At 43.4% G+C, this 26,336-nt stretch overlaps 1 protein-coding gene and 1 pseudogene across 1 annotated transcript; one reads left to right on the top strand and one right to left on the bottom strand.

The window, feature by feature from the left end:
- Positions 1–7,808: 7,808 nt before the first annotated feature.
- LOC139420166 (sialic acid-binding Ig-like lectin 13) lies at positions 7,809–15,142 on the bottom strand. The gene is made up of 8 exons (XM_071169949.1): positions 15,094–15,142; positions 11,306–11,692; positions 10,881–11,177; positions 10,484–10,750; positions 9,672–9,756; positions 9,502–9,559; positions 9,052–9,157; positions 7,809–7,975 (listed from the first exon to the last, which is right to left on the bottom strand). Exons 1-8 carry the CDS (start codon positions 15,140–15,142, stop codon positions 7,809–7,811), a joined length of 1,416 nt encoding a protein of 471 aa, XP_071026050.1.
- Positions 15,143–24,240: 9,098 nt separating this feature from the next.
- LOC139420170 (putative nuclease HARBI1) lies at positions 24,241–25,633 on the top strand (annotated as a pseudogene).
- Positions 25,634–26,336: the final 703 nt, after the last annotated feature.

The raw sequence follows: 26,336 nt of genomic DNA on the forward strand, positions 1-26,336 counted from the left end.
GAGCAGTTCAAACTGACAGGGGTCCCTTCCTTCACCTCACCTGAGACAGTAATGATGGGACTGGAAGGCAAATCTGTAATACATTGTAGATAAATATATTTTACACTGACAGGCACACCGCCTACTTGGTCTTATTCTAGTCATATCATTTTAGAAAAATGTATCAAAGTTAAATAGTCTGTGTCTTCTTACCATTGACAACTACAGTAAATAAACATACTTTTTTGAGGGTCTGTTGCTTTGAATGACGATTTATCAGAGTAACTGGTGGTTACAGTGAAGAAGACAGTAGTGCAGTTCTTATGGGACATGTTTCCAGTTATCTTCCCTTGATATCTGTTGACCATCTTACTGCTGTTAAATATCACATTGTCCGGACGCCCACCAAAGACTGGTAATTCTTTAATCCACACTCCAGAGGTAAGTATTGTGCTGTTCAATTTATAGTAAGGACTATCAAATGAACATGGGATTTGCATACAGGAGCTAGTCAGTACGTCCAGTCTATCTGCCATTGTGGCAATCAAATCTCGTTGGCCAAACAGGCCAAAACACTTGGAACATGAAGGACAACATCAGGGAGGTAAAATGATCTTTTCAGTACAGTCTATCTCTCCTTCTGCAGCCAAATATATTAACTAATTTCAATATACAAATCAAATCAAATGTATTTGTCACATACACATGGTTAGCAGGTTTTAATGTGAGTGTAGCGAAATGCTTGTGCTTCTAGTTCCGATAATGCAGTAATAACCAACGAGTAATCTAACCTAACAATTCCACAACTACTACCTTATACACACAAGTGTAAAGGGATAAAGAACATGTACATAAAGATACATGAATGAGTGATGGTACAGAACGGCAGAGGCAAGATGCAGTAGATGGTATAGAGTACAGTACATACATATGAGAGGAGTAATGTAGGGTATGTAAACAAAGTGGCATAGTTTAAAGTGGCTAGTGATACACGTATTATATAAAGATGCAGTAGATGATATAGAGTACAGTATATACATATACATATGAGATGAGTAATGTAGGGTATGTAAACATAATATTAAGTATCATTGTTTAAAGTGGCTAGTGATATGTTTTTACATCAATTTCCATCAATTTCCATTATTGAAGTGGCTGGAGTTGAATCAGTGTGTTGGCAGCAGCCACTCAATGTTAGTGGTGGCTGTTTAACAGTCTAATGGCCTGAGATAGAAGCTGTTTTTCAGTCTCTCGGTCTCTGCTTTGATGCACCTTTGATGAACAGCCAGTGGCTCGGGTGGTTGTTGTCCTTGATGATCTTTATGGCCTTCCTGTGACATCGGGTGGTGTAGGTGTCCTGGAGGGCAGGTAGTTTGCCCCCGGTGATGCGTTGTGCAGACCTCACTACCCTCTGGAGAGCCTTACGGTTGTGGGCGGAGCAGTTGCCATACCAGGCGGTGATACAGCCCGACAGGATGATCTCGATTGTGCATCTGTAGAAGTTTGTGAGTGCTTTTGGTGACAAGACAAATTTCTTCAGCCTCCTGAGGAACTTAAAACTTACTACCCTCTCCACTACTGTCCTGTCGATGTGGATAGGGGGGTGCTCCCTCTGCTGTTTCCTGAAGTCCACAATCATCTCCTTTGTTTTGTTGACGTGGAGTGTGAGGTTATTTTCCTGACACCACACTCCGAGGGCCCTCACCTCCCCCATATAAGCCGTCTCGTCGTTGTTGGTAATCAAGCCTACCACTGTAGTGTCGTCCGCAAACTTGATGTTTGAGTTGGAGGCGTGCATGGCCACGCAGTCATGGGTGAACAGGGAGTACATGAGAGGGCTCAGAACGCACCCTTTGTGGGGCCCCAGTGTTGAGGATCAGCGGGGTGGAGATGTTGTTACCTACCCTCGCCACCTGGGGGGCGGCCCGTCAGGAAGTCCAGTACCCAGTTGCACAGGGCGGGGTCGAGACCCAGGGTCTCGAGCTTGATGACGAGTTTGGAGGGTACTATGGTGTTAAATGCTGAGCTGTAGTCGATGAACAGCATTCTCACATAGGTATTCCTCTTGTCCAGATGGGTTAGGGCAGTGTGCATTGTGGTTGCGATTGCGTCGTCTGTGGACCTATTTGGGCGGTAAGCAAGTTAGAGTGGGTCTAGGGTGTCAGGTAGGGTGGAGGTTATATGGTCCTTGACAAGTCTCTCAAAGCACTTCATGATGACGGAAGTGAGTGCTACGGGGCGGTAGACGTTTAGCTCAGTTACCTTAGCTTTCTTGGGAACAGGGACAATGGTGGCCCTCTTGAAGCATGTGGGAACAGCAGACTGGGATAAGGATTGATTGAATATGTCCGTAAACACACCAGCCAGCGGGTCTGCGCATGCTCTGAGGACGCGGCTGGGGATGCCGTCTGGGCCTGCAGCCTTGCGAGGGTTAACACGTTTAAATGTTTTACTCACGTCGGCTGCAGTGAAGGAGAGCCTGCAGGTTTTGGTTGCGGGCAGTGTCAGTGGCACTGTATTGTCCTCAAAGCGGGCAAAAAAAGTTATTTAGTCTGCCTGGGAGCAAGACATCCTGGTCCGCGACGGGGCTGGTTTTCTTTTTGTAATCCGTGATTGACTGTAGACCCTGCCACATACCTCGTGTCTGAGCCGTTGAATTGCGACTCTACTTTGTCTCTATACTGAAGCTTAGCTTGTTTGATTGCCTTGCGGAGGGAATAGCTACACTGTTTGTATTCGGTCATGTTTCCGGTCATCTTTCCCTGGTTAAAAGCAGTGGTTCGCGCTTTCAGTTTCACCGAATGCTGCCATCAATCCACGGTTTCTGGTTTGGGAATGTTTTAATCGTTGCTATGGGTACGACATCGTCAATACATTTTCTTATGAACTCGCTCACCGAATCAGCGTATTCGTCAATGTTCTTGTTGGACCAATGCGGAACATATCCCAATCCACATGATCGAAGCAGTCTTGAAGCGTGGAATCAGAATGGTCGGACCAGTGTTGAACAGGCCTGAGCTTTTTGTTTTAGTTTCTGTCTGTAGGCTGGGAACAACAAAATGGAGTCGTGGTCAGCTTTTCCGAAAGGAAGGCGGGGGAGGGCCTTATATGCATCGCAGAAGTTAGAATAACAATGATCCAGGGTTTTACCAGCCCTGGTTACGCAATCAATATGCTGATACAATTTAAGGAGTCTTGTTTTCAGATTAGCCTTGTTAAAATCCCCAGCTACAATGAATGCAGCCTCAGGATATGTGGTTTCCAGTTTGCATAGAGTCAAATAAAGTTTGTTCAGGGCCATCGACGTGTCTGCTTGGAGGGGAATATATACGGCTGTGATTATAATCTAAGAGAATTCCCTTGGTAGATAATGCGGTCGACATTTGATTGTGAGGAATTCTAAGTCAAGTGAACAGAAGGACTTGAGTTCCTGTATGTTGTTATGATCACACCACGTCTCTTTAATCATAAGGCATACACCCCCGCCCTTCTTACCAGAAAGATGCTTGTTTCTGTCGGTGCGATGCATGAAGAAACCAGCTGGCTGCACCGACTCTGATAGCGTCTCTCGATTGAGCCATGTTTCCGTGAAGCAAAGAACGTTACAGTCTCTGATGTCTCTCTGGAATGCTACCCTTGCTACCCTTGCTTGGATTTCATCAACCTTGTTGTCAAGAGACTGGGAGTATGCTAGGGAGTGGTGCGCGATGTGCCCGTCTCCGGAGCCTGACCAGAAGACCGCTTCGTTTGCCTCTTTCACGACGTCGTTGTTTTGGGTCGCCAGCTGGGATCCGATCCGTTGTCCTGGGTGGAAGGCAGAACACAGGATCCGCTTTGCGAAAGGCATATTCCTGGTCGTAATGGTGAGTTGACGTTGCTCTTATATTCAGTAGTTCCTCCCGACTGTATGTAATGAAACCTAAGATTACCTGGGGTACCAATGTAAGAAATAACCTGTAAAAAAACAAAATACTGCATAGTTTCCTAGGAACGCGAAGCGAGGCGGCCATCTCTGTCGGCGCCGGAAGGTGGAGTCCTGATGTCACAACTCCATGCCCTAAACTGGATCATGCACATATCTGGAGCACAGAATGTTTGAATCCAGACTATTAAATTCTACTTATCAGGAATTATCTGTACACTTTTCTATACATTGAGACAGACGGGAATATAGCTCACACTATGAAATATCACTTGTGCTTATTCCTCTGTCTGATTCATAACTAGTTGTTGCTGTTGCTGTGTGGAAGACTCACCTGACATAAAGAGCCCCATGAGAAAAAACATGTTCCCAGAACAAGCCATGTGAGAACACACTACTGATTCCTTGAAACAATACAAACATACACTTACTGGTAGAGTAGCTGAACTCACAACACATTGAACCATCCCCATATCAAATACACTATGTCTTTCCGTTGTGAAGCTAATACATGAACAAACAGCAGTACTTTGAACATATTGAATCTCATTACTCATATTTAAGATACTGTGAAGAAGTCGATTCTTGCCAGGCTTGAATAGGAATGTGTGTGGGATTTAAAAATATAGTTCAATCATGAACCAAACTCCACTATTCATTTGACTCAAGACAAAAAAGGAAAAGTTACATTTGAGTTCGATGCAAAACATATGGTTGTCACATTATGTTTCAACATGAAAAACAGACTTGGTATGAAACAGAGTAACTGTAATTGTATCTGAGTGATTCTCACACACCACTCAACTTCTCCTACACCAACTTCCTCTTTGAGGTCTATTTGCAAAGAGGAGCCTGGTGGGCTGGATGCCACAGGCTGTCACAATCTTCCTCCTCTTCATCTGAAGAGGAGAGGCGAGAAGGATCAGAGGACCAAAATGCGGCGTGGTATGTGTTCATGATGAATGTTTAATTAAAGAAAGAACTGAACACTGAATACAAAAACAATAAACAAATAAAGACCGTGAAGCTATCATAAGGACTGTGCTGACACAAGCAACTAACATAGACAATCACCCACAAACAAACAGTGCAACCCAGGCCCCCTAAGTATGATTCTCAAGCAGAGACAACTAATGACACCTGCCTCTGATTGAGAACCATACTAGGCCAAAACATAGAAATCCCCAAATCATAGAAAATCAAACATAGACTGCCCACCCCAACCCACGCCCTGACCATACTAAATAAATACAAAACAAAGGAAATAAAGGTCAGAACTTGACAGAGACACTCTTTTCACTCCACTTTGATTATATAAAGGTTAAATACATAAATAAAAATAGGTTTGGTAAAAGGGATATGGTTAAGAAAATGCTCTCCTATCTAGGATTGGAAGACAGCATTTGGTACCCTGAGTTTACAGTGGCAAGAAAAAGTATGTGAACCCTTTGGAATTACCTGCTTAAATTGGTCATACAATTTAATCTGATCTTCATCTAAGCCACAACAATAGACAAACACAGTCTGCTTAAACTAACAACACACAAACAATTATACGTTTTCACGTCTTTATTGAACACACGAGTAAACATTCACAGTGCAGGGTGGGAAAAGTTAGTGAACCTTTGGATTGTATAACTGGTTTACCCTCCTTTGGAAGCAATAACCTCAACCAAACGTTTTCTGTACTACTGAACTGTTTCAGTTAAGCAATATTCTTGTGATGTCTGGTGTGAACTGCTCTCTTGAGGTCATGCCACTGCATCGCAATCGGGTTGAGGTCAGGACTCTGACTGGGTCACTCCAGAAGGTGTATTTTCTTCTGTTAAAGCCATTCTGTTGTTGATTTACTTCTGTGTTTTGGGTTGTTGTCCTGTTGCATCACTCAACTTCTGTTGACCTTCAATTGGCGGACAGATAGCCTTACATTCTGCTGCAAAAAGTCCTGATAAACTTGGGAAATAATTTTTCCGATGATGATAGCAAGCTGTCCAGGCCCTGTGGAAGCAAAGCAGACCCCAACCATGATGCTCCCTCCACCCTACTTTACAGTTGGGATGAGGTTTTGATGTTGGTGTGTTGTGCCTTTTTTTCTCCACACATAATGTTGTGTGTTCCTTCCAAACAACTCAACTTTAGTTTAATCTGTCCACAGAATATTTTGCCAGTAGCGCTGTGAAAGCAATATTTGTTTTTGGACAGCAGTGACTTCTTCTGTGGTGTCCTCCCATGAACACCATTTTTGTTCAGTGTTTTACATATCGTAGACTTGTTAACAGAGATGTTTGCATGTTCCAAAGATTGCTGTAAATCGTTAGCTGACACTCTAGGATTCTTCTTAACCTCATTGAGCATTCTGCGCTGTGGTCTTGCAGTCACGTTTGCAGGAAGGCCAGTCCTAGGGAGAGTAGCAACATTACTGAACTTTCTCCATTTATAGACAATTCGTCTTACCGTGGACTAATGAACATCAGGGCTTTTAGAGATACTTTTGTAACCCTTTCCAGATTTATATAAGTCAACAATTCTTAATCTTAGGTCTTCTGAGATCTCTTTTGTTTGAGGTACAGTTCACATTAGGCAATGCTTCTTGTGAATAGCAAACTCAAATTTTGTGAGTGTTTTGTATAGGGCAGGGCAACTCTAACCAGCATCACTACTCTGGACGGTTCTGACCTAGAATATGTGGACAACTACAAATACCTAGGTGTCTGATTAGACAGTATACTCTCCTTCCAGACTCACATTAAACATCTCCAACCCAAAATGTAATCTAGAATCGGCTTACTACTTCGCAACAAAGAATCCTTCACTCATGCTGCCAAACATACCCTTGTAAAACTGACTATCCTACTGATCCTCGACTTCGTCGATGTCCTTTACACAATAGCTTCCAACACTCAACTCAACAAATTGGATGCAGTCTATCATAGTGTCATCTGAATGTCACCAAAGCCCCATATACCACCCACCACTGAGACCTGTATGCTCTCGTTGGCTGGCCCTCGCTTTATACTCGTCGCCAAACCCACTGGCTCCAGGTCATCTACAAGTCTCTGCAAAGTAAAGCCCAGCCTTATCTCAGCTCACTGGTCACCATAGCAGCACCCACCCATAGCACGCGCTCCAGCAGGTATATTTCACTGGTCACCACCAATGAATACATATTGACTTTCAGCTTTTCATTTTTATGTCTAAAAACATAATTCCACATTGTGTGTAGAACAGTGAAACAAAATCTCAATAGAATCCATTTTAATGAGATGTTAAATGTTGGACCAATAAGACCAAAAGATTTCATGGAAATTGAATGTAAAGGTTTTAATGGCAGGGCAATTAATAAACAACCTGAAATTCAGTCTCAATTGTTTCTTCAATTTAACACTCAACATAAAAACTGAAACAATTACTTCTAAATATATATAAACTGAAAATAGATATTATTGTTATTCTGGGAACTGCACAAAAGAGGAAGATAAACAGTGACTAGTAGATTTTAACACCATTCTGACATCATGTAGACTTACTTCACCAACTTCCTGTCTTGTATCAGACCACTGTCTCTCCAACTAACTATGTCTTCTCTCCTCAGTCATCATTGACTTTATGTGGTCTTAAACTGCCTTCAGTGAGCTAGTTGAACCCAGCAGTTCCTCTATACTGTAACCCATTAAACAGATGCTCTGTGAACTCAACACTCAAAATAAACGGTCCAAAATTAAACAGTAGCCTGCATCATCATATCAACACTATAGTAACAGTTAAACACTTTTCACCCCAGAAAATTCTACAAATATGCAGATAATTAAAGAGCACACAATTATAAATGTAACAAAAGTACCATTAGAAACTAATACACAATGACAATACTCTATATAAAAACACTTGATACCCAATTGCAAAATACTTAGCATCCACCTGTTTTATTCACTTGTGCATAAAGCCCATCTAGGTTGTTAAGAGGTGGTTCCTGGGCCCCTCTCCCAGTCACGTTGACTTCAGCGTACTCACTCTCCTGTCCCTGGACCCTGTCCTGGGCTGCAGCTGGGATCTCTTTGGTCTGTAGTTTGGAGAGGAAACAGGAGAGGGAAACAGCAGAGGGAACACCCCCCTATCCACATCGATGGAACAGTAGTGGAGAGGGTAGCAAGTTTTAAGTTCCTCGGCATACACATCACAGACAAACTGAATTGGTCCACTCACACAGACAGCATCGTGAAGAAGGCGCAGCAGCGCCTCTTCAACCTCAGGAGGCTGAAGAAATTCGGCTTGTCACCAAAAGCACTCACAAACTTCTACAGATGCACAATCGAGAGCATCCTGGCGGGCTGTATCACCGCCTGGTATGGCAACTGCACCGCCCTCAACCGTAAGGCTCTCCAGAGGGTAGTGAGGTCTGCACAACGCATCACCGGGGGCAAACTACCTGCCCTCCAGGACACCTACACCACCCGATGTCACAGGAAGGCCATAAAGATCATCAAGGACATCAACCACCCGAGCCACTGCCTGTTCACCCCGCTATCATCCAGAAGGCGAGGTCAGTACAGGTGCATCAAAGCTGGGACCGAGAGACTGAAAAACAGCTTCTATCTCAAGGCCATCAGACTGTTAAACAGCCACCACTAACACTGAGTGGCTGCTGCCAACACACTGACACTGACTCAACTCCAGCCACTTTAATAATGGGAATTGATGGGAAATGATGTAAATATATCACTAGCCACTTTAAACAATGCTACCTTATATAAATGTTACTTACCCTACATTATTCATCTCATACGCATACGTATATACTGTACTCTATATCATCGACGGTATCCTTATGTAATACATGTATCACTAGCCACTTTATACTATACTATGCCACTTTGTTTACATACTCATCTCATTTGTACATACTGTACCCGATACCATCTACTGTATCTTGCCTATGCTGCTCTGTACCATCACTCATTCATATATCCTTATGTACATATTCTTTATCCCCTTACACTGTGTACAAGACAGTAGTTTTGGAATTGTTAGTTAGATTACTTGTTATTACTGCATTGTCGGAACTAGAAGCACAAGCATTTCGCTACACTCGCATTAACATCTGCTAACCATGTGTATGTGACAAATAAAATTTGATTTGATTTGATTTGAGAAGTCTATGTCACCGTATTGGATCTCTTCAGGCTGGTCTTCTGCAGGTTCCTCTGGTTCCTCTCCGGCTGTGGCCTGGTTAGTACACACTGTCCCAACCGGGGAGTTCTGTGGAGAGAACACAGAGAGAGGAATAGGTGTAAAGCTCTAAGCTCAGTAATGTGTAAAACTCTAAGGTCAGCAGGTTACACAACACATACTGAGTGGATGTCAATGAAAATGTCAATTCAACTGACAGGTGTAAAGACAGTGAACACTGTCAAAGTCCAACAGCCATTCGGTTATCATTCCATGTCATTACAGGATGTGGCATTGCTTTCGATGTGGTAATCTCCCCCTAAACTTGCTCTGAAACTATGTTAATATAATGGCTTTAAATAGTTTCAGCATTAATTCAGTACTTCCTTAGATACACTTTGTAGATGGTTTTGTAAGTTGAGCCTTATTCCCACCTGTCCCTGTGGACTGTCTGTCCTTTCAAGTCCATTGTGGAGCCTCGAGTTTCTCCTCCTGGAAGACATTTAGAAAGGTATTCTGAATGCACTGAGAGGGTTTCCATATGCAAAACACAAACACAGCAGAAATAAAATTGCTTTGCGTTGATGCCAGGAATAGTTCTTACCATACAAAAAGACTGATCAGGCTGATAAGCAAAATGGCCCCCAGAGTTCCTGCTGCAACCCCAAACACCATTGGCTCTTTTTGCCCTAAAAATACAGCACATATTATGGTCAATTCTCACAAAAAGATCTCTCAAGTACACTACATGACCAAAAGTATGTGGACACCTGCTCGTCGAACATCTCATTCCAAAATCATGGCCATTAATATGGAATATAGAATGTCATTGTATGCTGTAGCCTTAAGAATTCCCTTCACTGGAACTAAGGGGCCTAGCCCAAACCATGAAAAACAGCCACAGACCATTATTCCTCATCCACCAAACTTTACAGTTGGCACTATGCTTTGGTGCAGGTAGTGTTCACCTGGTATCCGTCAAAACCCAGATTCGTCCGCCGGACTGCCAGATGGTGAATCGTATTTTCAACACGCCAGAGAACGGATTTCCACTTCTCCAGAGTCCAATGGCAGTGAGCTTTACACCACTGCAGCTGATTCTTGGCACTGCACATAGTGATCTTAGGCTTGTGTGCGGCTGTTCTGCCATGGAAACCCATTTCATGAAGCCCTCAACAAACAGTTCTGGTGCTGCCATTGCTTCCAAAGGCAGTTTGAAACTCGGTAGTGAATGTTGCCATCCTACTGCCAATGTTTGTCTACGGAGATTGCATAGCTGTGTGCTCGATTTTAAACACCTGTCAGCAACGTGAGGCTTTAATAACTGAATCCACGCATTTGAAGGGGTGTCCACATACTTTTGAATATATATATTGTATATCTAACCTACGATTGTGCCCTACGTGCCAATTTTACCTTTTATAGCCAGCTGAACTTTATTCGACTTCCCACAGCCGTGACTATTTCTTCCTTCACAGAAGTACAGTCCTCCATCACCAACAGTCACATTGAGGGTGTAACTCTGTCCAGATGCTACCTGTGTTGTTTCACCCCCACTGATCTGGAACCAGGTGAAGTTTGTCACAGGAGGGTTGGCTGTACTGCTGCAGGTCAGATTAACACAGCTGCCCACTAATACTGGATCAGCTGGACTGATGGAGGCTGAGGTGTCCTTAGGAGAGACTGAGGGAGAGGGGTTCATTTAGAATGGATATGGTATATTGAATAGTCTCATCAAAACCACTCTATTACAATCATCAGTGAAAACATGATAGAATGATCTATTCTACAGGAACCGGTTACTAAATCTTACATGAAACGTTAAGCATCATGTTATGTTCAGCTCTCTTGTTGCTTGTCCCTACTGGGTAGACTGAGGTACAAGTGATGTTCTTCTCATGATGAAGGTATGACGGAGTGAAGGTCACCGTGGAGAGAACTGATTTGGTTTGGTCTGGATTCTCCTGCATTTGGTTCTCAGTTGTTGGAAGAGTCCATGTCAGCTCAGGGGGGTGTTCAGGACAGGGAGCGACAGCAGAGCAGTTCAAACTGACAGGGGTCCCTTCCTTCACCTCACCTGAGACAGTAATGATGGGACTGGAAGGAAAATCTGTAATGCATTGCAGATAAATATATTTTACTCTCATAGTTAAACTGTCCTCTTGTTCTACTCTTATCTTTGATGCAAGGAATCTAAACTGGGAAAAATAGTTGGTAAACAGTTAAATTGTCTCTTACCACTGACAACTATTTTAACAGACTTTTCAGTGTCTGTTGCACGGAATGGTTGACTCTCAATCCTGAAGAAGTATATATCAGAGTAATTGGTGGTTACATTGAAGAAGACTGTGGTGCAGTTCTTCTGGGACATGTTTCCAGTTATCGTCCCTTGATATCTGTTGACCGTCTCACTACTGTTAAATATCACTCTGTCCGGACGCTCACCAAAGTATTGGTTTCCTTTAATCCACACTCCAGAGGGTAGTATTGCGCTGTTAAATGTATACTTATGTTGGTCAGGAACATCAAATGAACATGGGATTTGCACACAGGAGCCCGTCAGTACATCCAGTCTATCTGGCATTGTGGCGATCAAATCACTTTGACCAAAGCAGGCCAAAACACCTGCAACATGAAGGACAACATCAGGGAGGTTCTGATATATTATCAGTTCAGTCCAATGATATGTATTAACCCTAGATGACTGACAGGGGCCTCTGTTTGGAGGCAACTGCACAACCATCTTGTTACTCCTCCTTCAGTGTAAAACAGATGTTGGAAGATATAGAAATGCATTTATTAATGTCTATATTCGTTTTAGACAAGTATATTCTATTACAGACACCTTAATGCAGAATTTTTAATTATATTTTGTGACCTGCAACACTTCCTTCAGTAGAGTGACCCTAGTGTTTCTCCAGACAATGATTGCATCTTGAAACTCACTCAATTGGTATTATCCAATAGCTGCTTCATCTTTGAGTCAGAGTTTTTCCTTTTTCCTATTTTCCTTTGCCCCCAACTATGAGAAAATGTGGAACAATTTGAGGAACCACTTACAAAACAGAGACACTCCCTACTTTCTAAAATCCTAATGGAAGAGATACATAGATGATGTCTGTGCTCTGGGAAGGAAGTCAGCAGGAACTAAATGAATTCCAAACTCTGCTAAGCGAGAGCTCTGAATAGCTCAAATTCACCATGCAGACTGCTGAGAGAAAAATAAACTACCTGGACTTATGGATCATCAAAGAGAATGATGCATTACATACAGACTTGTACACAAAGCACAACAGACCTCAATACCCTGCTACGTGGAGATATTATGCATCCCCTTCCCCTCAGGAATGGTATACCATAAAGCCAGTTATGCAGGGTTAAACTAATCTGTGGCCAAAATTCAGATTTTGACAGCAATGCTTAGAAATTGAAAAATAATTTCAAAATCAGAGGCTACATGTAAAAAATCCCTGATGATGCAAAGATTAAAATCTCAAAAACTACGAGAAGAAATGCTAAAAAGTAAACCAAAGAAGAAAAACAAATATTTTGCACTAAGTACACCAAGTGTTCAGAGAAAATGAAAGCAATCCTGAAGAAGCACTGGCATATTCTGCAGTCAGACTATAGAATGGCAAACCTCTTCAAGGACCCCCCACTGGTGGTCTATAAGTGTGGTCACAATATTGAGGATAGCTTAGTGAGATCTGACCTGCCCCCTGAGCCCACTCAGACACACAATCCAAATTGGAAATACCAATGTGTCTCATGCTCACAGTGCAATAGCACAACACAAACATCATTCTTCAGACACCCACATACAGGTGGAAACATCCCTGTTAGGGGAATCATCTCTTGCAAGATAAAGGGAGTAATCTGTCTCATCACATGTTCATGTGGAAAAGCCTACGTAGGACAACCGAAAAGACAATTAAAACAATGCATAGCTGACCACTGTAACGTGTGTCGTCGTCTGATGATGAGGAATCGGACCAAAGAGCAGCGTGGTAAGAGTTCATGACCTTTATTTAACTGAACACTGAAACAAAAAGACCAAAGTGCAAACTGAAACAGTCCTGTCAGGTGCAGAAAACACTAAACAGAAAACAACTACCCACAAAACATAGGTGGGAAAAAGCTACCTAAGTATGGTTCCCAATCAGAGACAATGATAGTCAGCCAAAACAAAGAAATACAAAACATAGAGAAAGGAACATAGAATGCCCACCCAAATCACACCCTGACAAAACCAAAATAGAGACATAAAAAGCTCTCTAAGGTCAGGGCGTGACAACCACCGCAGCTCAATCAGGTGTAATAACACTGACTATCCAGTAGCAGCTCACTTTGTTGAAGCTAACCATCCCATCTCCTCACTCAAAAACACACGCATATACACAAGCATTGAGCATGTTGGCTAACCAAGGAGAGGAGGTATTTAAAAACATTTACCCCTACTGTCTTAATATTGACTTTGACCATATATAGAGGCCGGTGGTTTCATAGTCTCTCATTGGTCGTTACATAGAATCAGTGATCCAGAGTTTATACCCATCACTGTTACAGTCTCTCCCAATAATAATAATAGTTGTGGAAGGACCACCAGAGGGCAGGCTGGGCTCACGGATAGTAGCCCAACAAAGCATGTTGAGACAAGGTAACCAGAGGTAATTAAGCACAGCTGATGGTCATAATGACATATTCTCTTTCCCCTATAAGAGAGAGGATGGAACCAGCAGGGAGAGGAGAGACAAGCCCTCTCTGTAGAATGGCTACCAAGAGAAGGGAGCTAGCCAAAGAAGATCCATTAAGACAGTGACAGATCTGTGATTGTTGTTAAAGTTTAAAGATAATCGTCTTGTGTTCCTGTGTCATCTAAAGAAGAAGATGTATGTTGTTCCTTGGGAGATTCTCAATGATTGTGTTGAAGTGTTGGTATTGTCAGAAATCTCTCAATAGAGAACTGCGTTCAACCAAGAAAACCTACTCCTGACTTGTTTATTCCACCTTTCTGTTTTAGAGTGACACCAAATGACTTGGTCCGCTCACATAATATTAACTTATTTCTATGTACAGGTGATTTTTCAATTGGTAGGTATGTTGTCAAGGAGTGGTGATAGGGACAGTGGTGGAAGTTATACTGTTAACTGCACACTGATGTCGGTTTCACATGAACATACAGGGACAGTGGTGGAAGATATACTGTTAACTGCACACTGATGTCGGTTTCACATGAACATACAGGGACATGAAAAAGTATTTCCCCCTTTATGGTTCTCTATTTTTACTTATTTTTTTACTGTTATCAGATCTTCAACCAAAACCTAATATTAGATAAAGGGAACTTGAGTTTATAAACTTATTTTATAGTTATCACCCAATACCCCTGTGTGAAAAAGTAATTGCCCCCTTACTCTCAATAACTGGTTGTGCCACCATTCCAAAACACACAATCAAGTATGCATGAAAAGGGATTAAAAGCAACAAATTTAAAGTTTTGGAATGGCCTACTCAATGTCCAGACCTAATCCCAATTGAGATATTGTGCCAGGACTTGAAACGAGCAGTTCATGCTTGAAAACCCTTGAATGTCACTGAGTTAAAGCAGATCTGCATGGGACAGTTTGCCAAAATTCCTCCACAACAATGTGAGAGACTGATCAACAATTACAGGGAATGTATGGTTGGTTGTCATTTCAACTGAAGGAGGCACAGCCAGTTATTTAGTGTAGGGGAGCATAACTTTGTTTAAGAAATAAATTAAATAAGTATGTAAATGTTGTGTTATTTGTTCACTCAGGTTCCATTTATCTAATATCATCTATTGATTGAATATCTGAAAATATGCGAAAACTTTTTCACAGCAGTTTAAATCCAGACTATTAAATACACTAATCAGGAATTAACTGTACACTTTTCTACACAATTAAAAAGCTGGAATATAGCACATCCCATAAAATATCATGACTTGTGGTTATTCCTTTATCTCTGATTCATAACTAGTTGTTGTTGTGTGGAAGACTCACCTGACATAAAGAGGCCAATGAGAAAAAACATGTTCTCAGGACAAGCCATGTGAGAACTCACACACTACTGATCACCTGAAACAGTACAAACATACACTTACTGGTGGAGTAACTTAACTCACACAACACATTAAACCATCCCCATATCAAATACACGATGTCCTTCAGTTGTAAAGCTAATACATGAACAAACAGCAGTACATTAGAACATATTGAATCTCATTACTCAGAATTAATCTCCTTTAATTTATTTTGAACATTAAAATGAACAGAAAATATAGTGAAGAAGTCAATACTTGCCTTAGACGGTAACGTAAACTGTCTACAGCAGAAACTGTCACACCCATAATGAGGTCTGACTAACTAAAGTGATGAAATTCATGTGGCATATCTCACATCTCAACAGTGACGTACTTCCTAATAACTGAATGAGAAATCAGTTTTAAAGAATACTACTGTATTTAATGTCCCTTTCTCACGGTAGGACAGGTCAGCAGCATTCAGAAACGGGCCCCCAAATCACTAAGTCTGCCCCCAATAAAATGATATAATACAACAAAGGAAACGTTTGGCATTATAACCATCTCCCTCTCCTCTATCTCACAGGCTTGAATGGGAATGTGTGTTTGATTTAAACATATAGTTAAATCATGAACCAAAATCCACTATTCATTTATTCAAGAGTTAAATGTATTAAATTCGAGTTTGATACAAAACATATGGTTGTCACATTATGTTTCAAAATGAAAAACAGACTTGGTATGAAACAGAGTAACTGTAATTTTATCTGAGTGATTCTTACACACCACTCAACTTCTCCTATACCAACTTCCTCTTTGAAGTCTATTTGCCAAGAAGAGCCTTTTGGGCTGGATGCCACAGAGACAAACTTTTCACGTCACTTCGATATGGAATTTACTTTTTCATAGGAGTTTACGAGAACTTATGCTGTAGGTTAGGAGACTGAGGTTAAGGTTAGGTAAAAGTGTTAGGGTTGGGGAAATGCTCTCCTATCCAGTGTTGGACGACCGCATTTGTGATCCTGAGCTTACTTTCCTGCAATTAAACACATTTTGCCATGGGGCTGATAGAAAAGGTTTCTGTTTTTTGCTATCATATGCTATCAGGTGCCGTTCTGTAATCCTAACCTACTTCCAAAATAATTTCTTATCCTCTATGTGATCGGTACCCCCCACGGGACGGCTGTCCCCAGTCCACCTGGCCGTGCTGCTGCTCCAGTTTCAACTGTTCTGCCTGTGATTATTATTATTTGACCATGCTGGTCATCTATGAACATTTGAACATCTTGGCCATGTTATGTTATAATCTCCACCCGGCACAGCCAGAAGAGGACTGGCCACCCCACATAGCCTTGTTCCTCTCTAGGTTTCTTCCTAGGTTTTGGCCTTTCTAGGGAGTTTTTCCTAGCCACCGTGCTTCTACACCTGCATTGCTTGCTGTTTGGGGTTTTAGGCTGGGTTTCTGTACAGCACTTTGAGATATCAGCTGATGTACAAAGGCTATATAAATAAATTTGATTTGATTTGAGCTAACGTGCGCTGATGTGATTAGCATGAGGTTGTAAGTAACAAGAACATTTTCTAGGACGTAGACATGTCTTATATGGGCAGAAAGCTTAAATTCTTGTTAATCTACAGTAGTTCCTCCTTTAAAAGTTACGTCATGCTGAGGCACACCTTGCTGCCTGCTGCAGCATTCTGTGGTACGTTATCTATTTGTCAGCCATTTTTTTTCTGTTAATGCAAGTTATTGCTAGTTTGACCACCAGAGGGCATCTTTGAGAAACATTTGATTGTCTTCCGTTACCAGAGAATTTAAAACCTTTTTTGTAATAACATTGTAAATTGGATTAATTTTAAGACATTTGGCTTAATTAATTTGATTATTATTTTGGTGTTCTATTCCGAGAAAAATGAAAAAACGAAACCCTCAGGGTTTCCGTTTGGATGGAATGTAAAATATGGCGCTGTACAACATGACGGTCAGATGTAGGCTACAGCATGAGGATTGGAGGATTCTAAATAGTTTGCTTTCATTAGACAACTTTGTTCCAATATTTCTGTAAATCAGTGATATTTATTCCCACAGTAATTCATTATGGATCCAAAACTAAATCAACATCTGCATTTTGAAAGAGTATTTTTATCATTATTTTATTAACGAAAGCATAAAGATCCTGATGAAGAAATACAGTACCGTACAGTATATGCTTTTACATTTGGATAATAAAAAATGTAAAGCATTTTGAAGATATGAGCCAGCTGCATTTCTTTATTAGGCTACTGTGCAGTCTACAATACATACTGTAGTAAACATGGGAAAGTGCCTAATTCCTTACATAAGGGAGAGCAGGCCATGTCTGTACTACAGAATGTGGAGCATACAGGAGACGGGGGTTCAAATCCCTGACAGGGAGGAAGGCGTAGACTGTCTTGTAAATAAGAATTTGTTCTTAACTTAACTGGTTCCATATGTGTTATTTCATAGTTGTGATGTCTTCACTATTATTCTACAATGTAGAAAATAGTTTGTTTTTTTTTATCTTGGAATGAGTAGGTGTGTCCAAACTTTTGACTGGTACTTGCTTAATTATTTTGATTAATATTATGGTTTTTCTATTCCAAGAAAAAACGAAAAACCCTCTGGGTTTCCATTAGTATGGAACGGAAAATATGGTGCTGTACAACGTGATGCTCGGCAGTACAGTACTGGGCTATTTAGCTAAAGAATTCCCGCAGGGCAGGTGGGAGACCGGGTTCAATTCCCCTACGGGGAGGAAGGAGTAGGCTGTCCTTGTAAATAATCATTTGTTCTTAACTGACTTGCCTATAAAGGTTACACTAAGAGCATACCATTTCTGCACACTCATTTTCTAATTCTTGTCTAACCAATACCCAAACGGACATTAAGTGGGGGAAAAAATCTCATTGATTCATCAAGACCAGTCCCCACGCTTGTCTCAGGGCCACGCGAAACGGTGCTAAAATAGTTGTAGGCTTTTGTTTCTAACTTCAATATGCTCTTGAAATATATAAGACCGTCACAATGTTTAACAGAACATTACTCAACACTAGTGAGACTCATTTCGCATATGGTAGGTATACAGTACACAGCCAAACCCAGATGACGCTGGGCCACTTGTGCACTGCCCTATGGCACTCCCAATTACGGTCAGATGTGATACAGCCTGAATTAGAACCAGGGACTGTAGTAAAGCCTCTTGCAACGAGATGCAGTGCCTTAGAACGCTGCGCTACTCGGGAGCCATGACCAATATATATATATATATATAATTATTATTTTTTTAAATTCAGAACATTAACCGTGTGTAGGTAGATACGTGTGTAGGTAGATGTGGAAATATTTTTTTTTGAAAGTTGGGGAGAAGGGAGGGGGAGGTTCACACCTAGCTCAAGTTGGGGAGGGGGAGGGGGGTTTCACACCTAGCTCGGCTATTCAACATTTATTTAGAAAAGGTTGAATAGTCTATTGTTCGGCTAATAGCACATCCTGCTACGCTTGTGAAAAACTATTAATAATACTCCCCCTTTCCACACGTTAAAGATTCCAATTGATAAAGTGTTTTTAGCCACAATCGACCCCAACCCCAATTAATATATTTGGGCACAGTCGATAGCGTGCTGGACTTCAGGCTAGAATGTTGAAGGTTCAAAACCTGCTCCCTGCTTGTTTCATTACATTATTATGCCGGTCTCAGAGCAAATAGCCTCCAATCTCATTCCACGCTCTCTTCCACGCCTCATTCTCCACCTGAGTGGCTCGCTTGTGGGCGTGCTGGCAGGATGTACTGTTTTTTATTCTGTATACATGAATTAGAAATCAGCCTTTACTTAAATCACGTTTCCAGTCTCTTGCATAGTTACAATGTGTAATCATTGATGTCCCAGGAGCAAGAGTGGTAAACACTGTTGAAGTGTATATCTGTAATACGTACATGCAGACACAGCATCATTCAAAGAATGGAGTTTGATACACCTGGTATTGGATATGACTGAAAAAAACTTGATAAATAGCTATTTTCGAAAGTAAACATTTTTGACAAAAATATATGTACAATCTACATTAACTAACACATTCCTCTCAATTGTACATTTTTTGCTTGACTCGTTATGACGTTATAATTACTTAAATTTGCTTTTTTTTGTCAGCTATCTTTGCTGAAGAAAGTCACCAGGGATGGGTGGCTCACATCAAATTCGTCATTGGAACCACTTCATATGATTGGTCATATAAAAACCTTGGGACCCAAATGCATAATGAGTGCTCTAACTCCCCCTTGCGGTGGTCTGGAGCAATGAAGCTGTGATGCTGGGTACCTCTAAGTCTCACAACTTTTAAAGGAGGAACCACTGTAACTGCACTGTTTAATTTACAGTAGCTGTTAGAGTGAACATTTTTGAAAATAAATATATTGACCAATTAGGCATAGTTGGGCAGACTTGATACAACATTTTGAACAGAAATGCAATGGTTCATATGATCAGTCTAAAACTCTGCCATCTAGTGGCCAAAATCTAAATTGCGACTAAACTGGAATAATACATTGTGGTCTTTCTCTTACATTTCAAAGATAATGAAAAAAATAAAAAAAACGCATATTTTTCCTTTGTTTTATCTTAGTGGTTAGAGCGTTAGGGCCAGTAACCGGAAGGTTGCTGGATCGAATCCCCGAGCTGACAAAGTAAAAATCAGTGGCCCTGAGCAAGGCAGTTAACTCACTGTTCCCCGGGCACCGAAGACGTGGATGTCGATTATGGCAGCCCCCCTCACCTCTCTGATTCAAAGGGGTTGGGTTAAATACGGAAGAGAGGTTACTGTTGAATACATTCAGTAGGACAACTGGCTACTTATCCCCCTCTCCCTTTCCCTTTCCCTCACATTTCCACCAACTTCAAAGTGGTTCCTTTCAAGTGGTATCAAGAATATACATATCCTTGCATCAGATCCTGAGCTACAGGCAGTTAGATTTGGGTATGTCATTTAAGGTCCGATCGTGAAGATGTTAATTAAAGGTAAAATGGGCACGTAGGGCACAATCTTAGGTTACTTATACTCAATATATTCAAAAGTATGTGGACACCCCTTCAAATGCGTGGATTCAGCTATTTAATGACATTGACATTAATGCCCATGATTTTGGAATGAGATGTTCGATGAACAGGTGACCACATACTTTTGGTCATGTAGTGTACATTGCAGATCTTTATGTGAGAAATTACTTAATATGTGCTGCGCCGGACAGGCGGGAGGCTCCGGCAGCGGCGCCGGACAGGCGGGAGGCTCCGGCAGCGGCGCCGGACAGGCGGGAGGCTCCGGCAGCGGCGCCGGACAGGCGGGAGGCTCCGGCAGCGGCGCCGGACAGGCGGGAGACTCCGGCAGCGGCGCCGGACAGGCGGGAGACTCCGGCAGCGGCGCCGGACAGGCGGGAGACTCCGGCAGCGGCGCCGGACAGGCGGGAGACTCCGGCAGCGGCGCCAGACAGGCGGGAGACTCCGGCAGCGGCGCCAGACAGGCGGGAGACTCCGGCAGCGGCGCCAGACAGGCGGGAGACTCCGGCAGCGGCGCCAGACAGGCGGGAGACTCCGGCAGCGGCGCCAGACAGGCGGGAGACTCCGGCAGCGGCGCCAGACAGGCGGGAGACTCCGGCAGCGGCGCCAGACAGGCGGGAGACTCCGGCAGCGGCGCCAGACAGGCGGGAGACTCCGGCAGCGGCGCCAGACAGGCGGGAGACTCCGGCAGCGGCGCCAGACAGGCGGGAGACTCCGGCAGCGGCGCCAGACAGGCGGGAGACTCCGGCAGCGGCGCCAGACAGGCGGGAGACTCCGGCAGCGGCGCCAGACAGGCGGGAGACTCCGGCAGCGGCGCCAGACAGGCGGGAGACTCCGGCAGCGGCGCCAGACAGGCGGGAGACTCCGGCAGCGGCGCCAGACAGGCGGGAGACTCCGGCAACGGCGCCAGACAGGCGGGAGACTCCGGCAGCGGCGCCAGACAGGCGGGAGACTCCGGCAGCGGCGCCAGACAGCGGGAGACTCCGGCAGCGGGGCCGGACAGACAGGACCACCTGCAGGGAGGAGACTTAGAGACAGCCTGGTGCGTGGGGCTGCCACAGGAACCACCAGGCTGGGGAGACCTTCAGGAGGCTTGGGGTTAGGAGGCACCTGAAGGACCGGGCTGTGGGGGAGCACTGCTGCTCTGGCGCGCAGCCTTGGCACCACTTCCCCAGGCTGGATCACTGCTCTAGCCCGGACCCTCCAGAGTGCAGGCACAGGTTGAACCGGGCTGTGGGTAAGCACGGGAGATCTAGTGCTTACTACACGCACCTCTCCCTTAGGCTCCACTCCCACATTTGCCCGGCACGAGCGGAGCGCAGGCAGAGGACGCACTGCACCCTCCCAGCGCCCCGGAGACACAGCACGCAGAGCCGGCGCAGGATACCCTGGACCAAAACTGCGTACCGGCTCGATGCCCGCGCTCGCATGACACTCTCGGGGGGCTGTCCTATAGCGCACCGGGCTATGGACACGTACTGGCGACACCGTGCGCTTAACCGCATAACACGGTGCCTGACCAGTAACGCGCTGCTTATAATAAGCACGAGGAGTGAGCGCAGGTCTGCTACCTGGCTTAGCTCCACCCCTCGTGTGCCCCCCCCCCCAAAAAATTGGGGCTGCCTCTCGTACCTGTCGCACTGCCTTCGCCAACCTCATTCTCCTGTAACCTTCCTTGCACTGCTCCATCGAATCCCAGGCGGGCTCCGGCACTCTCCCTGGGTCGATCGCCCATCTGTCTATCTCCTCCCAAGTTGTGTAGTCATGTGAAGCTGGCCGCTGTTGTTGACGTCGCTGCCTTTTACCACGCCGCTTGGTCCTTGGTGGGTGGGTGATTCTGTCACGGTCGTCCTACTCTTCTTCTGAAGAGGAGAGGCGAAAAGGATCAGAGGACCAATATGCGGCGTGGTAAGTGTCCATGGTAAATCTTTAATAAAGAAAGACTGAACACTATACAAACGAGTAACAAAAACAATAAACCAAATTCGACCGTGAAGCTACAAAATGAGACCTGGGGCCTGTTGCACAAAAGTAGAATTAAGACATCCGGGATAAATGACTCAGCTGAGCTCAATGAAGCCAAAACATGTGCGTCCAGGCTTAATTGGTTGCACAAAGACCAAGCCAGGATGAGCAGACACGGATTCATTAAGCCAGGTGAAACCAATCCTGGATAGGTGCGCGCTCACGGCTCACTCAAATAGACCCCGCCACAGATCACAGATTAACTGATTTACCATGGCAACTAGAGCCGCGTACTTTTCCCCGTCGGAAGCACAAATCCTCATGGAGGCATACGGGGAGGTAAAATATATAATTAAGAAGAAAGGCAACACCGCCACAGTGATAAAGCAAAGAGAAAAAGCGTGGCAAAGTATTGCAGACCGCCTGAATGCGTAAGTAGTGCACAATTACACACTCACCGCTCCGCTGAAACATCACAATTACAATTCAAATATTTAATTCACATCTCCAAAAATGCAGTTGTACTGTAATTATGAAACGGTTAATTTTTTTTATTGAAATGCACTGCAGATATGAGTGAAATTGTGTAAAGTAACTCCATCAGACTGTATAAAGCTATGATAAAATTTTTGATATTTTTACTGAAAACAAGACAAAAATACCAAGTATTTTTTTGCAGTGTGACTCCATTAAGTGTGTGTGTGTGTGTGTGTGTGTGTGTGTGTGTAGATTAAACATGAACGGGCCAAAACGGACATGGCAGCAGGTCAAAATCAAATACAAGAACATTCTGCAGAATGGTATGGTCCCTGACTAATATTTAACAAAGCACAAGCATATATTGTACCCAGAAGGTGCCTGCTCACACATTGTCTGTACTGTTTTAGCAGTGAAAAAGAATACCCACAGACAAGGCACGGGTGGTGGGTCACCAAAGGCTGACCTTACCCCAGCAGAGGACATGGCCTTGGAGCTAAATAAAGGCAGGCCCGTCTTAGAGGGGATCCCTGGGGGGAAAGAGACGAGCATAGGTTCCTCCCAAGATGCCACCCGCTTCATTCAAGGTATGTCCTTCCATCTCTACATGGGATACAACCACATTCATATTGAATCAATTTGGACTGTCTGACTTTGGTTTACCTATTGCCTTGCAGTGTCTGGCAGCACTGTGTTCCTGTTAGAGCCACCAGCACAAGCACCAGACGATGCTGATCCAGTGAGTACTCCATCAAAGGCATACTGTAGGCCTGGCATGTCTTGTCTACTAGCTTCAATATGAATCCGATTAAATGTGATAGGGTGAAGGCCCCAGTGCAGCAGCAACAGCACATGATGGAGACGATGATGAGGAGGAGACCATCTCTCTGGATTCCAGAAGGCATGAGGTATCATGTTAAGACTGTGAAAGTACTATTTACTCTACAATGGTGAGGAGTCCTCATCAAAATCAAAAAATCTAATTTCTTTTACAGGACCCAGATGCTATACAGTGGGAAAACCAGCCTGGCAACATAGTGCGTATTAATAAAAGGACACCACATCCTGCCAAATTCCAGCTGCGCTAATTGTATTGTGTTCACAGAGCTCACAAGCTATCAGAAAGTTGTATGGCAACCACCTCCGGTGCCAAATAGAACTGGCAGACATAGACATTCAGTACAAGAAGAAAAAGATGGAAAATCTTGCACTGGAGTTCGAAATAAAAAAGAGGACAATTAGGAAACTGGACCTTGAAATAAAAAAACTTGAGAGGGAGGTGAGATATGCCTTCAATGTACACTGTATGCTAACTGTAACACAAATGTATTAATCATTATTTTTCTTTCCTCCCCCAGCTCCAAGAAGATGACACAGCTCAAAATAAAAATTAGGTATATTCTCGTAAAGTCAAGTGAGCCATGACATATGAGCTCTTATTGTGAGCACACAGGACGGTGGCATCTTTCTAAGGTTTTTTTTATTTTCCCAGCAATCAGTACAACCAAGTCATCGTTATAAGGCATCGCCCTCTTTTGCCCACCCCCCCCAGCACCAGGTGTGGCCACTAGCCTATATGAAGGCCCAAAATTGTGTGTTCCTTTCTGCTCTGACAATGGCATGCCCATTCGTGCGAGATGTGGTGGATGAAGAAGCACTTGTGCTGAGGAGAGCCTTCAGGTGAGAAAGGGTCTTCAGGGACCGGTTGGACCCACTGGCCTTCCCTGATGACCATCTATATGAAAGATACAGGTTTTCTGCAGATGGCATCAGGTATCTATGCAGACTACTGGGTCCCAGGATTAAGCACCGCACTGCACGGAGCCATGCACTGAGTGTGGAGCAAATGGTTTGTGTGGCCTTGCGCTTTTTTGCTAGTGGAGCCTTCCTGTACTCAGTGGGGGATGCAGAACAGCTGAACAAGGCCACAATTTGCCGCACAATAAGGAGTGTGTGTCTGGCTATCAAAGCATTAGCAGATGTCTTCATCTCCTTCCCTGGCCACAGAAGACTCTGTGACATCAAAGAGGAGTTCTATAGGATTGCAGGTAAGAGGATCTACAAATTACAGGACAACTGTTAACACATAGTAGGATACTCATTACTTTGTGTGACAGGTTTCCCCAATGTCATTGGTGCAGTGGACTGCACACACATAAGGATAAAAGCCCCTTCAGGTGCCCATGAGGCCGATTTTGTGAATAGGAAATCCTTTCACAGCATTAATGTTCAGGTGAACATAACTTTTTGATATTGTCCATTGACGAACACTCTGCATTGCCAGTGATGTGCATTGATTGGTGTAATATTCCTCATCTTATGATTTCAGATGGTCTGCAATGCTGACTGTGTGATCAGCAATGTTGTGGCAAAATGGCCTGGCTCAGTCCATGACTCCAGAATCTTTCGGGCCTCTGAAATCTATCAGTGCCTATCACAAGGTAAGCCACACAACCCCTATTTATAACCATCATGGCTGTGTCAAGAATATCACTGTGTTTATGAGGTAGTAATGATGAGATTTTGTGTTGACAGGTGAATTCTCTGGTGTGTTGCTGGGAGACAGGGGGTATGGCTGCCAGCCTTTTCTCCTGACACCTTTCACAGACCCCCAGGAAGCACAGCAGGCCTACAACCATGCCCATGCCAGGACCAGGGCCAGAGTTGAAATGACCTTTGGCCTCCTGAAGGCACGCTTTCACTGCCTTCACAAATTAAGGGTCAGCCCTGTTAGGGCATGTGATATTACTGTGGCTTGTGCTGTCCTCCACAATGTGGCCTGCCTGAGGAAGGAGAGGGCCCCCAGAGTGCCACCAGCCATGGACTGGGACAATCCGGCAATCTTCCCTGATGACGACAGTGGTCGGCTGCTGAGGGACCAATATGTGTTGAATTATTTTAGTTAGTATGTGTGCTTTCAATTTTGGTTAAATATGTCCTGCGGTGGCAGAGGAATTTGGTTTTTTTTGGGTTCGTTTTTTGACGAATTTGGCCTCTTATGATGTTTGTGCGGTATACTGTGTGTAATACAAGGCTGCAGGGAGGCTACTGCATCCATTCATTTGTCTGTTCAGTTGATGTGTATGGATTTGTCCTGCATTTATTTTAGTGTGCAGACATGCAGGGTGTGTTATACACATTCAAAGGTCTGTATATGTATCATTTTGTATAATATGCTTAGATTCTGTGCTTTCCATCTTGTAGAGTCACTGTGACTTCAGTTTTGAAAGGAGCTGATGGTTTACCTGCTTTGTTTTGTCCTTATTCAATAAAGGAACATAATGTTACACATTGTGTTTTTATATTCATATGGAATGTGTATTTGTTTATATGACAGAGTACTAGGGCCACACTGAAGAAAAAGGATAAAGTCATAAATTTATGAGGCTGGTTCTTTCTGCAGAAAAGCTACATATTGTTTTTACAGTTTTGATACTTATGACAATGTGATACTTAATATTCTGGCACATCAGCATGTCTTTGTTTATGAAACCATACTGAAGTACAATTTCACGAAATGCCCCACATCTGTCATTTTAACAACTGTCCTCCTTTAAAACAACTGGTTACAATATTATGACTTGTGTTTTTTTCCCCTCTGTGGCCCTAATATTCTAGCATTTTATATATAGCCTTATAGTCTATGGGAAACTGTAAATTATCTAATGATAGCAACATCATCTAAAAATCATTTTTTATCCAAAATCATTG

The sequence above is a fragment of the Oncorhynchus clarkii genome, chromosome 11, assembly GCF_045791955.1.
Source record: "Oncorhynchus clarkii lewisi isolate Uvic-CL-2024 chromosome 11, UVic_Ocla_1.0, whole genome shotgun sequence".
Classification (NCBI taxonomy): Eukaryota; Metazoa; Chordata; class Actinopteri; order Salmoniformes; family Salmonidae; genus Oncorhynchus; species Oncorhynchus clarkii.